The 14,892-nt window shown below is 36.1% G+C and overlaps 1 protein-coding gene across 2 annotated transcripts in view; it reads left to right on the top strand.

Moving 5' to 3' along the window:
• tbck (TBC1 domain containing kinase) overlaps positions 1 to 14,892 on the top strand; it is a 291,120-nt gene that overhangs the window by 247,224 nt on the left and 29,004 nt on the right. For both annotated transcript variants that reach the window (XM_051929957.1, XM_051929956.1), the window contains exon 24: positions 11,659 to 11,834. In XM_051929957.1, the coding sequence (XP_051785917.1) occupies positions 11,659 to 11,834 (176 nt within the window). The remainder of the gene's footprint in view (positions 1 to 11,658; positions 11,835 to 14,892) is intronic.

Genomic DNA, 14,892 nt, shown 5'->3' with positions numbered 1-14,892 from the left:
AGATAAAGGATAACCACGGTCATCTAATCTAAAAGTTAGTGCTAAATCAGTTAAGTGTGATCCCAGAGGCATATAAAGAATACTGTTTTGTTTTGTTTTTTTGATTAAAAAAAAGGTATGACACGGCTTGTTTTATAAAGAAAACTCAAACAGCCATCTGGTCTCATCTAAAGGAATGAGACCTCAGGCTCTAAGTTTGGATATCCTCTGCCTAGACCTGAAAATGTAAATCATTAGAAGACAAATCCTAGTAAAAAACTAGGTTTTGCTAGATATGTTGATACAGCACAGAGATATGGCAAATTACTGACACAGCTGCCCAGAATGCCAACTACCAGCTAGTTTCAGATATGAAATAAACCATACCTACAAACTGTGCCAGGCTTTGTTTCAAATTCTGTTAAAAAAAAAAATAAAGATGTGTATAGATAGACCAGTTCTGATCACAATGATACAAAAATTAAAACATAAAGTAAAATAAACAAAGCAGGTTGGGGTAAGAACAAACCAAGTGCATTTCCTAGAATAAAGGACATGACCTGCTCTGGCAGTTCGTTGGAATGTGCTAATTTCTAATTAGTGTTATGAAATGTAAAAGAGGATATTAGTTTAGATTTCATGGAAGTCTATGCAAGATATTAATAAAGATCCAGAGGTTATGCAGTTGCCTGCCTTGATGCCTTTAGTCCAGTTTAAGCAATTCACATCCAACTTTTTGGAAATCAAATCAACATAGCTAGGCCTAGTGTTACTTGAAGTAAATTTACTGTAGCATAATTGCAGTAGAACATTTAAGATTCACCTTTGGATGTTGCATCCTGTTTCTGTCTGTCAGTAGTGGGTTTCTGGATTGTTTTTAGTGTTACGTAATAATTTCATGTGCAATTTTGCCAAAATTTCCTATTGTTTAGTTTGACACAGTTGATAAGTACTAAAAGAGGCACTTTAAAAATCTAAAGGTGCACGTCTGTTTTGAGCTATTGGTATGATGTCTAGATGTTTTTTTAGTCTTTAATTGGTCATTGAACACTAATTAGAACAGAGTGAACTGTGTTATGGGGTGGACAAAACAGGGAAGTCAAACCATTCTTTTCATATCATCTGACACTGTTTCCAATCCCATCTTCTTAAGGCCAGTTTATACTTCACACTCAGAACGCATACATTCACACATCATGGCTGTTATGCATTTCCACTGTTTATTTGAAGTATCCTCTGAGCATATCCAGAGAAATTAACATGATGCATCCACGAGTTGCAGTACCAGCAAAAAATCGGTGGGTGCAGTGTGTTCAAGTTGGAACATGATATGAGATCCCACAGGATCAGTGTGAGTGCATCGAAGTTTGGTGAATGGTTAGGTGTGGTGAAACAAATACTCAAACTTACTGTAAATGCTGACATACAAATATATTTGTGGTGCTTTTCTTTATCTATTTCTCGCGTAGGGAATATAAGCGTTGAATATTCTTCATCGTAATGACGTGATACATTTTAAAAGCCTCATGTACCATCTTCTTTTTTTTTTTTTTTTTTTTTTTTTTTTTGCACCTTCACAACAGCATCAGAATATATGGAAGTGTATTTGAGCCGCAGAGAAAAAAATAGGGACACAGTGAAGAAATAAAAGGTCTATTTCGTGATTAAAGTGGAAATTTCAACTTTAATCTTGTAGTTTATTTTGTCATTAAAGTAGAATGCCGTAAGTTAAAACTAATCCAGTTGTTAATCACTACGTGACTCTAGGGCTTCCTCCTGTGCTGACAGCAGCAGCAGGCAGCGATTACCACACAGAACACATTAAACTTATCATTTTCCAGCTCCCTGCATATTTAGAATCCTTAGATTTATACATTCAGGATGAAATGTGTTAAGCATGTATGTTACAATTTACAGATAAATTGATAGCTTCATTTAAATAATTAATACTGTTAATAATTACAAATGTGGGGGCAGTACAGTGGCAGAACGCTAGCTCTGCTGCATCGCAGGGAGTCACATACCTGGTGTTCTTTGTCGGGGGTTTGTATGTTTTCCTGGTGGGTTTCCACAATGTGCTCTGATTTCCTTCTGAGGATTTGCAGGTTTGGGGATTTAGTGATGCTAAAATGACTCTAGTGTATGTGTGTGCTTGTATTCACCTTGCGATGTGCTGATGCCCTGTCCAGGGTTTGTTTCTGCCTTACGCCTGATGCTTAATGAAATTGCCGTGTGAAAGCACAACAAACTAATGGAAACAATTGGAATGACTGATACAAATGACAAAAGTCATGTAGCACCATTACAGCCTTAATATTATTATTTAGGAGTGAAATTGGTCTACGAGATACATATTGTTGGAAGTTTAACTTTCTTTATAAAGACAGTAATTGATTCTTGGTGAAAATTTGTTTCACAGAATTTTATTTTTTCTAGCATCAGTAAATATTGCCAACAGCAATAATGCTATCTGGTCCTTCCGCTTTGCAATTAGTTTATGATATCTTGAATTTCAGGGATCCTCATAGTTCTATCAAGATCTTGTAGAGTATTAAGCTGTGGTCTATGTATTTTGTTAGATAAGTTCTTGACTTGAACCTCACCTTCTTTACACTTTAATTAATACAGGGATTTACAGTATTCCTTCAGTATAATCTCCATAATTATTCTCTAAACTTAGCACATGTACATACTACATAGTACATGTAGTATTAAAATGTTTGTTTTTTTTTTTTTTTTTTTTGCCTTTTCCCATTTTCGTAATGTTTATGGTATGTCATAAAGATGAGTTGCTCTGTTGCTTTTTTTTGTTTGTTTTTTTTTTGTGTGAAAAGGTTCAATTTGTACACCCATTCTTTTCCAATAGAATGCATCATTTGGCAGTCTGCCACAATCCTAATTAATTACAGAAATCATGGGTAACTGTTTATATTTCCCTTCTAGTATTTTAATGTGATGCATATTAGATAATTTGTTCTCTTAAAATTGAATTCATCATTTCCTAGAGTTTTCGTAGGGTAATCTCTTGGGAAATATTCATCTCTCTAAGACAGTGTTTTTTAAACTGTGGGTTGGTTGCAAGACATCTATAATTGGGACACGCTGAGTTGAGAATTACAAATGAGAAAGGGTTGCAAAAGGTTTGAAGATGGATGTCTGCGTGCATGGCTGATACAAAGCCCCACGGACAACAATCGGAATTTCTCCAAGGAGGAGAGGACGACATTAGGCTAGGGGTGATTCTCCAAAGGGCTAGGACAAGGATTTGCTAGCAGCTATTCTCCAAGGGGGAGAGGATGACAATTGGCTGGCAGCAATTCTCCAAGGGGGAGAGGACATCAATTGGTCAAGGAAGAACCAATCCTAAACAGATGACAATCGGCAGCAATTAACACTGTAATATGCAGTTCTGTTTATAGCGGCTGGGTCTTAGAAGTCCAGAAATGTATGGATTCAACTGTTTTTAAGCAAAATCTCTTTCTTCTATTGGATGTAAAGTAATATATTTTGTCAAATCTAATCATAAGGCATCATGGGTACAATTTTCTGGGAAAGCAATTTCCATATACAATTTCTGTTTTTACTTTGAAATAATCTCTTAAAATTTTAGAAACAAATTCTGGTATGAATTTCATTGGATTACCAATTAAGTTTTTGGTAGTTCCACAATTCTGTTTTTTTCCTTTTTGAATTTTTCTGAGATGCCCAAACTTTATCAGTGTTTTACATTGATATTTTATAGCAGTTATTCTTTCAACAGTGGTTGCCACTTGTCCCAGTTATTCAAGTGAGCTTTTGTTTCACATCCTCAAGTTAACCTGCCAACACGTTAATTTTATTCAAAATTTAGCTCATTATGTTCTCTTTATTATTTTTCATTTCTTCAAATATTTTTTCAGTCTTGCCTTGAAACATTTACTTGAGTGCTCCTCCAAAGTTTTCATGGCCTAATTTTCAGAATTAAGCAGCACTGGGCTAGGTGCTCCTTTGCATGCCAGCCAGTTGAGGAACCCAGCTGATTGGAGCACATGTCTCCTCTTCTTCAACCTACAACAGGGCATGATGAGTCACTGACTTTGGCTTAAACTTCACTGGCACTTTAAAGGTCTTTTCCTTTTCTGTAATATTTTTCTGTTCCCTTTTGAATGGATGTTTGACATGATGCTGTATAATTGTAGGAGTCACACTAGAATTGTTGGAATACAGGGTGTATGTCTATTATTAAATGTATAAATACTGCACTGCACCACTGCAGGTAGAGCACTGTCTTCTTCAGTACTTTGACCATGTACCATATGTACATATGTATCTTGTGTTCAATAAATATTTCTGAGGATTCACATCCCATTCATTTCTACTTCTTGCCTTGCAGCTGTTGCTCCAAAAACATATTCCAATTTATTGGAATCTCTGTTCCAATAAATTGGATTATGCAGATAAAGAACTGTAAAGTACTGAATATTTGTGTAACTTTAAATGGTTTGCTATATCAAAGTCAGTTGTTGCAAGGAATATATCAGCTGTATTTGTTTTGTGTATTCCTCTGTAGAGTTTTAAAATTTTGGTTATCTTTAGCCAGCATCTTTATGCATAGAAGTCTTTTATTTAAATCTATTAACTGAAGTATTTGGTGCAGGTACACACCTTATACAGTCATTTCCACTACCATCTTTTCCAAAATATTAGAGATGAATGAAGAAATTAATACTGCAGAGTACTGCAGCATTTTTCATTGCAACATATTGCCAATACAAAGAGGATGGGATTAACCCTTATGGTGTTCCATCTGTACAATCTTAGAATCAGTACACAGGATGAAATAATAATTTGTGGTGGAAATAGTATGTCAATGTTCTACATGCAGTATATCTCATAGCTACCCTGTATGTACGTTTAAGTAGCCCCAGGAATTTTAAACACATTCTTATATGTTGTGGCACCTGGCTGGGGTTCATGCCCAGCCGGGATGCCCAAGAGGACCGGACGAGGGCTTGTGCCTCCTCCAGAACACGAGGGGGCGTCCGCCTTGGTTGCCTTGGGGGCCATGGGTACAGAGCATGGAAGCTCTACCCTGTAGGGGCCCATGGTCACCGCCAGGGGACGCCCTGATGCCTTGGGAGCCCTGGACCTCAGCACTTCCGCCACACCCGGAAGTGCTGGGGGGAAGAGGATTGGGGACACCCGTAGGACTTCCGGATACACTGGCAGAGCTTCCGCCACACAGGGGTGTGGCTACAGAAGCTCCTCAGGATGCACCTGGAGTCCATCCGGGGTGTATAAAAGGGGCCGCCTCCCTCCAGTCAATGGCAAGAGTCGGGAGGAGTAGGACAAAGCTCGGAGGAGAGGAGTGGAGGTGGACCTGAGAGACTGAAGGCATTGTGTTGTGTGGCCAAGGACTGAAGGGGAGATTGGTGCCGAGGCACTGGGTTGTGCTCACGATAAGTGTAAATAGTAGTGTATAATAAACGTGTGGTGGACTTTAAAATGCTCTCCGTCTGTCTATGTCCGGGTCATATTCCACAATGTACACATTCTAACAATTGTTTTAATATTAATTGCAATTATTTGTTAACAGATCAGGTCTAATCTCACAGCAACTAACCAAGATCCAAATTTAGGTCTGCTGCCATGTTTATGTGCATTCTACAGGTGCTGGTCATAAAATTAGAATATCATGACAAAGTTGATTTATTTCAGTAATTCCATTCAAAAAGTGAAACTTGTATATTAGATTCATTCATTACACACAGACTGATGTATTTCAAATGTTTATTTCTTTTAATGTTGATGATTATAACTGACAACTAATGAAAGTCCCAAATTCAGTATCTCGGAAAATTAGAATATTGTGAAAAGGTTCAATATTGAAGACACCTGGTGCCACACTCTAATCAGCTAATTAACTCAAAACACCTGCAAAAGCCTTTAAATGGTCTCTCAGTCTAGTTCTGTAGGCTACACAATCATGGGGAAGACTGCTGACTTGACAGTTGTCCAAAAGATGACCATTGACTCCTTGCACAAGGAGGGCCAAACACAAAATATCATTGGTAAAGAGGCTGGCTGTTCACAGAGCTCTGTGTCCAAGCACATTAATAGAGAGGTGAAGGGAAGGACAAGATGTGGTAGAAAAAAGTGTACAAGCAATAGGGATAACCGCACCCTGGAGAGGATTGTGAAACAAAACCCATTCAAAAATGTGGGGGAGATTCACAAAAAATGGACTGCAGCTGGAGTCAGTGCTTCAAGAACCACCACGCACAGACGTATGCAAGACATGGGTTTCAGCTGTCGCATTCCTTGTGTCAAGCCACTCTTGAACAAGAGACAGCGTCAGAAGCGTCTCGCCTTTGGACTGCTGCTGAGTAGTCCAAAGTTATGTTCTCTGATGAAAGTAAATTTTGCATTTCCTTTGGAAATCAAGGTCCCAGAGTCTGGAGGAAGAGAGGAGAGGCACAGAATCCATGTTGCGTGAGGTCCAGTGTAAAGTTTCCATAGTCAGTGATGGTTTGGGGTGCCATGTCATCTGCTGGTGTTGGTCCATTGTGTTTTCTGAGGTCCAAGGTCAACGCAGCCGTCTACCAGGAAGTTTTAGAGCATTTCATGCTTCTTGCTGCTGACGAACTTTATGGAGATGCAGATTTCATTTTCCAACAGGACCTGGTACCTGCACACAGTGCCAAAGCTACCAGTACCTGGTTTAAGGACCATGGTATCCCTGTTCTTGATTGGCCAGCAAACTCGCCTGATGGGTATTGTGAAGAGGAAGATGCAATACGCCAGACCCAACAATTCAGAAGAGCTGAAGGCCACTATCAGAGCAACATGGGCTCTCATAACACCTGAGCAGTGCCACAGATGGATCGACTCCATGCCACGCGGCATTGCTGCAGTAATCCAGGCCAAAGGAGCCCTAACTAAATATTGAGTGCTGTACATGCTCATACTTTTCATGTTCATACCTTTCAGTTGGCCAACATTTCTAAAAATCCTTTTTTTGCATTGGTCTTAATTGATATTCTAATTTTCCGAGATACTGAATTTGGGAGTTTCATTAGTTGTCAGTTATAATCGTCAACATTAAAAGAAATAAACATTTGAAATACATTAGTCTGTATGTAATGAATGAATCTAATATACAAGTTTCACTTTTTGAATGGAATTACTGAAATAAATCAACTTTGTCGTGATATTCTAATTTTATGACCAGCACCTGTATGTACCATAACTGATTATTTTCAGTATCAGTGTGCTGTATATTGCTGGGTATTCGAAAAAAAAATTCCACAAATAAATAGGTAAATGTTCAAGTGAGGTGAATTGTGTTTCATTAGGCATAATAAATTGACACATTTTCACTTTTTGGGATTTAACTTCAATTGTAACCTTAGTTAAATAAAAGGGAATATACTTTGCAATATATTCCAGAATTGAATCTCAATATTTGATATTTTAAAGCATGAAAATGTCGGTATAATTGCATTGTGACTTTGCGATTGAGATAGTTTTGTTTCAGGCCTTACAAAATGCTGTTTATGTAATATCAGAATCAAAAATCACTTTATTGAATAGGTACATAGAGAAAAGCCAAGCAAAATGACACCTTTTATTGGCTAACTAAAAAGATTACAATATGCAAACTCGAGGCAACTCAGGCCCCTTCTTCACTAATATATACTAGGAATTTGTCTTGATAGTATTGGTGCAACATACAAGGACAACACAGAATACAAAAAAAAATATATAAGAGAATAAAATATAAAATAATAAAATATCATGCAGCCTACAAGGGGGAAAAAAAAGAGTAGGATTAAAATGTCCAGGTAGTCTAGTGTGCAGGTATTCTGTAGAAAGATACTGAGTAGAAGCCCAGACCTGATTATTAAGAATAACTGCACGTGGAACAAAATGTTTAGGTGATGTGTTGTTTTAGCTTTTGCTGCCCAAAGACTATTGCCAGAGGGAGGTCTTTGGATCAGGTGATCCCCTGGGTGAGTCGGATCAGCAATATTCCTTGCTGTCTGCTACCTTACACTGGACTCATGTAGGATTTGAACATGAGGTAAGTTGTAGCCTATGATTCTTTCACATGCTCTGATGATGCGTTGCCTTAGCTATATTTTTAAATGAATTTAATATATTGATAATAAAAGGTATCAATCTCAATCAAAACATGAAAATTTCTGAGTGACCCTAAACTTTTAAACAGTAGTGTGTGTGTGTGTGTGTGTGTATGCTTTAATCGAAATCTTTGCCACTTCAATGTGGACCTGTTTGGTACATCTAAGGCTTTTTCTTTCACCTTTGGACTGTGGTACCATACAGCCCTTTTGTATACTGGGAGAACGGGCAAAGTACTTTTAAAATTTATATAAAAAAAAGCAAATTAATATATACTATGATAAAGAGGAAAAAACTTTGAGTAGAACATTTCCAAACGTATCCTTATTGTTTTCCAGTTTTTTTGCCTATGTAAAGCAACACAGACTTAATACTTATGCAAATAGTACTTCTTTTTCTTTTTGAGGTAATTTTTGTAACATAAAACAATATCATTGCGTTTCACTGCTTTGAAGTTAAATCAAGTAAAATTTCGGCATAGGATTTGTTATTCAGTAAAATCATAGAACTAGTCGGTAGTTTTTCAAATCAGTGTAAACATTAGAGTACTGAAATGCAGCATATTGCAGTGTTGTGTGATATGTGCAGAGGATACATCGATGACTTTCCATCAGTGATTCCTTAAAACAGCTACTAGATTTTTAAAGGCTTACCCTGAAAGTCCTTGGTGCAGTTATCCAAAATTCAAGAGACACAAAATAATTATAGTATAAAAGTGTTTTTGTGTTTGCGGTGCTTTGCCTGCTGAAATGCAGTGTATGTTTTATGGTCATTTGGCAGGTAGTACCTCCATCAAGACAATTTTTTCATATGTCTTTATTTATGATGTTGTGTTTTTTTTATATAATTAGCGGGACATTGTTGTTTTTCTTCTTAGTCAAAATAAAGTAATTCTGTATCAAATTAGGTTTTATTTAAGTAAACACTATAGAGCAGTTATTCTCAGATTTGCCAGTGGATAACCCCTGTGGCTGAAGGATTTTGTTTCAAACAGTTTCTTAATAAGTGGCCAGTTCCTGTCTTTTATTTAATCCTAGGTTTTCATTAGCTGCTTTCTTTTGGCTTTTAGTGTTTACTCACTAAAATACCCAACAATATCTGTTTTATATTTTTCCTCAGTTCAGTTCATACATATTTCCACTTGTGAGCTGATCACACTATACACCATTACACTTGTAGTAGAGTTAGTTTGTAACATGTTTGACTTTCTGTAGTGTCTGTACCCTAGTCAGGGAATTATTTCAGTTTTGTAATCAAAAAGGTGCTTACACATTTAAGTAGGAAAAAAAATGAAGTTCATGTGACTACTTCCTGGGTAAGGCTAGTAGTTGTAAACAAAAGAGAGTGAAAATGAGAAACAGCAGTCATCTTGACAAGACTGTGAAACATGGAAATGTGTTGCCATTTTGAATGGTTGTGTACACAGTTTATTATTGTTGAATTACAACTTTGTTTTAGTAATGTAGAGCAGGAGAAGAAACTTTAGAGAGAGTAACTTTTCTTTTGTTTTCTGTTGTTTCCTCATATACATATTTTTTCTGTTTTCTCTAAACCTTTGTGTACTGAGAAAAGCAATCCAGGGGACAAAACTAGTAATAGTCCTAATAAATGTTTTACACTTTCTCAGGATGTTCCTTTTTATATGCATTTTTGGATTAATTGCATAAAATGTTTTTTTTTTTCTTTTAACTTTTGCTTAAATAAGGATGGACAAAAATTTTGCTTTCTTTAAACTCATTAAAAGATTTTGAACAAAAACTTATTTTTCTTAGGACTGTGTCTTTTTTGTTTTCCAAAAAGTATGTTTTTGACACTTTTAACTATCTTGTCCTGGCGTTATTAAATATGAGGTGGGAACAGATCTGCTCATTGCATTCCAATTGTTTTTATTATTTATTCAATTGTTCCTTTCATTTTGGTAAGGATGCTGCTTTATTAGATTTCAAACTTGTATTGTCTAGTACAGGGTTGGGCAATGTTGGTCCTGGAGAGCCACAGTGGCTGCAGGTTTTTGTTTCAACCCAGTTTCTTAATGAGAAGTCAATTATTGCTGATGAAAAAGCGGCATCCGGATAAGTTGCCCCCCACTTTTCGCCCCAACACATGTTGCCCTCGCCCAACCTTTCGCCGCAACTATATTTTGCTCTGGTATTTATGTACATATCTATAATTGCAATTAAAAATTTAATAAACCTTACCCAACATTGAAAATAAAAAAAAGTTCACTCAGGTAGTGTTCTTATATGACTCACAGATCAATGTGTTCCACTGAAAATAGTATGCGTGATTGCCTCCCTAAAAGGTGAGTATTGTACTTAAAATTTAATCCGTGTTATGTGATATAGTATTGTATGATTGTACTGGATTTCGCACGTTTTTTTTTTGCCAGCACTACGGCCGTTTCAAGACGTGCGTTTACGGTTTTCGCCGCCTGATTATCGGTGGTGCGTGACTGTGTTGAAGAACCATCAATACCTCACAGACAGCGCAATATCAAAACTATTACGTCACCGCATTGTGTATTACTTTCTCACTGAAAGCGTTATTTTTGCATCGTAATGTAATTGATTACCTTAGAGGCATCACATAGAACTTTGAGTTCTAATCAATAATTTTATAAACAGAAATTATTTTTTTGAACATTAAAATTACAAAGATATTAATTTAGTACATAATTGTATTTCACGTATGTTTTTTCGCAACGGCATGTGATATTAATTTTTATAAAATCGTTTGGATTCGTTTCATCGAAATAATAATATATATGTTTACAGAGTGTTTCATTTAAGCGATGCACTATTGCTAACTTTTTTATCATTTTGCTACAAAAATGTTTAAATTAGGAATGTCAGTTTTGAACGCTGAGAACAATTATTCACTTTATTTTTTCTAGAAACTTCCAACACTCAAAACGTCTGGGTGTGGGTATTAGAAGTTACTGGGGTGGGGGAGAAATATCATGGAGGCGAAACGTGCTGGGGCAAAATTTGAGAGATGAAATTTTAGTAAACCTGAAAAAGAACTTACTGCTCAAGTGACATTTTGATGCTTCATTTTGATGGTCTCGCTTGTTAAGGTCTCCCACCCTTAATTGCTTATTTCAATCTTAAACCGCTGCATTCACTGTTTTAATGTCTCCTTATTAGCAATGAGATGTAAATGACAAAGAAGCCAGTAGTTCTCCTTTCTTTTTTTCCATTTACATCCGTGTGTGTGTTCATCATGCACTGTTTGATTTAATAAAACACTTAAAAGAAAAATCTAACAGACTGAAGATCATCCGTTTAAGGCTTCAAATCATTTGGAGGATATCCTTGGAAAGGAAAAAAAATCTACGATATAAGAACCTAACATTGCAGACTAACAAGCCATTAAATTAAATGAAGTCTGAGATTGGCAAGGATTGGTTTCTAATTAAGCAATTGGGTTGGAATGAAAACCTGTAGCCACTGCGGCTCTCTAAGACCGACATTGCCCACCCCTGGTCTAGTAGCTTTTTAAATGTTGTCTTCATATTAAAAATAATAGTTGCATTAATTCTTCTTTATTCCTCTCCAGTCTCGGGAACCTATTAAGCTAAGTGAGCTGAAGGCTGAAGTGACACCTCGCATTTCAGCAGAAGATTTAATAGATCTCTGTGAGCTGTCCAGTTTAAGCCACCTTAAGACACCTACTAAGAAGACCAAGTCCGGCAAGCCGAAGATACTAGTGGTTGATATTCGTAATTCTGAAGAGTATCCTTTTCACAAGTTTACTGTCTTCGAATAGCAAAATGAAGTATGTATTGTACTCAAGTACCATGTTTTACAGCTTTGATATAAATCAAAAAAGTTCAGTCTTTCATTTGTTTTATTGTTTTTGAGAGTTTATGTAAAAAAGAGAGTACAAAAGTTAACTTTTTTTTTAATTTTAGAAAAGGTAGCAAGCTGACAGGATTACAGTTTTCAAGATCCCAGAATACCACTATAGGAGAGCCAATAAATATCCATGTCTCTCTCTTCTGAATTCACTTATTCCAGTTCTTTTGTTGTGAAAGTTCAGCCTGTTGGGTGCATGGTAATCCTGGTCAATACCATCACAAAGTTCCCTCACTGAACAGTGTAACAGCCATTTCCTTAGATGTGAGAGGGACCCAGAGTACCTCTAGAAAACCCATACAAATTGAGAGGGAATTTGATACTTTCAGATGGACAGTGATTGGATCAGAAGAGTTATAGATTGCCTGTGCAAAATATTTTTTGCTCCTGAAACAATAAGGGGGATGCACATTAAAAGGAAAATAATGACTTCTTTTATACAATTCTTTCTCACATCATCAAATTTTAGAATCTTGTGGGGCTAGTGCTTGTTCAAGGAGCATCTGGCACTAGACATTTGTCAGCAATGGATGGCATAACGGTCTATTGCAAGATGTACACTCGCTCGTAATGGAACCATTTTTAATGGCCATATATCCTAACAGAGATGTGTAGTAGAATGTGAAAGAATAACAAAGTTCCCAAAGAAAAATTTACGCAAACAGAGAGATATGCGGTATAACATATATAGTGACTGGGCCATGAATCAAACCAAGTATCATGAAGCAGCATTCCTAAAAATTGCACTGCCATGCTATATAGAGCACAAACATATTCCCTCTAATTATCACCATCTTAGTAAGGATTCTTCCTTTTACTCTATGCAGTGACACATAAAAACTAGAATGTGATACTTTGGTCTAGATACAGTACATGACTATAGATATATCCTTGGAAATCCTTTACGGTTCTATTCCAGTAAGAACTGTGTTCCCATTTGTCACCCTTCTGTAGTCTTGTTGTGGGTGTGGACAAAAAGTCCTTCTGTGTTCTGGTGTTGCATCAGTTCAGCTGGGTGCTTGTTACTCATTCTATAACAATTAATTTGCAGTTGTACTTTTCACAATATCTTAATTTATTCTTGTATTTAGCCTTTGTTTAATTGCATGGTAGACCCTCCTTTAAACACTTTTCTCTAAAACATTCTTTATAACTTTTTATCCATTGTGTCTTTGGTACTTCTAGAGAAAACACTAAAAGGGAAGACAGGGCACAGACAGAACAAAGTCAAATGGCCTGCATTAGAACTTGTATTAGCTGAAGGTTAACATCAGAAGCAGATCTATAAGCAGAAATCAACACTGTTTGTTCTACTTTGTACAGATCTTATAGTTCATAAGAGTTGCTATTCAGTTGTCCGAGTTTCAAACTATGGATTCTCTGCTTTATGTTCCTCCTACTGGCACCCTTGCATTGTCTTGTTCTAAAAAATTGCTACCTACCCCACTTTTGTGACAAAGAGCCAAGTCAAAGTTCAGTAGTGACTATCAAGGTCTAAGGCTACCAGGGAGCACAACACTATAATAGCCCTTGCTGCTCATCTACTTCTAGGACCTCATACACATTTAAAGAGGAAATCCTTAGTGTGATTCTTTTTTTTCTCCACAAGGTCCCATACTTGTTTACACAGGTTAGTTAAGATTCAAAATATTACCAAATTCCTCACAATCTTAAAAATACTGTCCCACAATGTCAATATTTATTCCTCAGTCTGCCTGATCAGGCTCTATAGACTTGTGATATAAAAATTACTCTATTTTCACATGAAGATTTATAATTGAGTCATGTTAAATATGCCATAATTTTTAATTTATTCATTATTTATTTTTTAGTTGCATTTGAAATGCCCAGTATTGCCCAGATACATTTTTAATCTTTAATATTTATGTTATGCTGCATGGTTATTTATCTTTGAATATTCCCATCTGAACACATTGTAACATAATAAATAAAAGGGCAAAGTAATCCTCTGTTTCTAACAATTCACCTTTGTCAATGTCTGTATGATTTTGGCAGTAATTTGCACCATACTGCTGTGGTCTTCCTGAATATAGTCACGTGATTTTAAAATAAATATCTATAGTAGTTATCACAGAAATAGTATTTTATTTTGCAAAAAAAAAGATATATATTACATTGTTCAAAACCTAAACAAAAAGCCTTTGCAGAATGTGCCTGGTTGTACCGAATCCACATTAATATTGAGGCATTCTATATATTACTTTATTTTAATTTGTTGGCTTGCTTGTATTTGATATTTGCCATGATTAATAAATGAGTTGCAGCAAACTTTTCCTTACTGTTGACACAGCTCTATTTAAAGGCAGATTTCTTTTCTTAAAGCAACTGTGTGTTCTTATTTTTGTTTAAAACTACTGGTAACCTATTTTGTAATGGAAAGAAGCACTCCTACATAGTGTTCTTTAAACCTCCTTCTAGGTCTATCTTAGTGCCTCCTGTCATCAGGTAATATTGCTAACTTTTTGCTTTACATATTTTATCTTATTATGCAGAAAGATTTTAGCTAAAGAAGTAGAAAAGTAAAGAGACTTGTGGTTTGACAGCTGCAAACACACTGCACAATATTAATAGAGCTTGACTCGTGTTTAACCAGTATGTTGACCAGTGTCTATTTTTAAATAAATTCTGTTCATGGGTGCCATAATAATCCTTTGCCCATTGGAAATGCTGAATTATCTCATTTCATCCACACTAGCAGTTGTTTTTGAGCAGATAACAGGTGGGAGTAAACTGTCAGAAATACACTTAATGATAAAGAGTGAAGGGTGTCTTATATTTCCTTAAAGTAACTACTGAACATTTTTCAAGGCACATGAAAAGAATAAGCGGTTCCTTTCATGATGGTGCTGGACAGTCATTTATTGTTTCAAAATAATGTTATGTATGGAGCGCATTTTCAGACAACATTAATTGT

Source organism: Erpetoichthys calabaricus, chromosome 7 (genome assembly GCF_900747795.2).
Source record: "Erpetoichthys calabaricus chromosome 7, fErpCal1.3, whole genome shotgun sequence".
Classification (NCBI taxonomy): Eukaryota; Metazoa; Chordata; class Cladistia; order Polypteriformes; family Polypteridae; genus Erpetoichthys; species Erpetoichthys calabaricus.
Note: the sequence above shows the minus strand (reverse complement) of the source record. Positions and strands in the feature narration are given on the sequence as shown.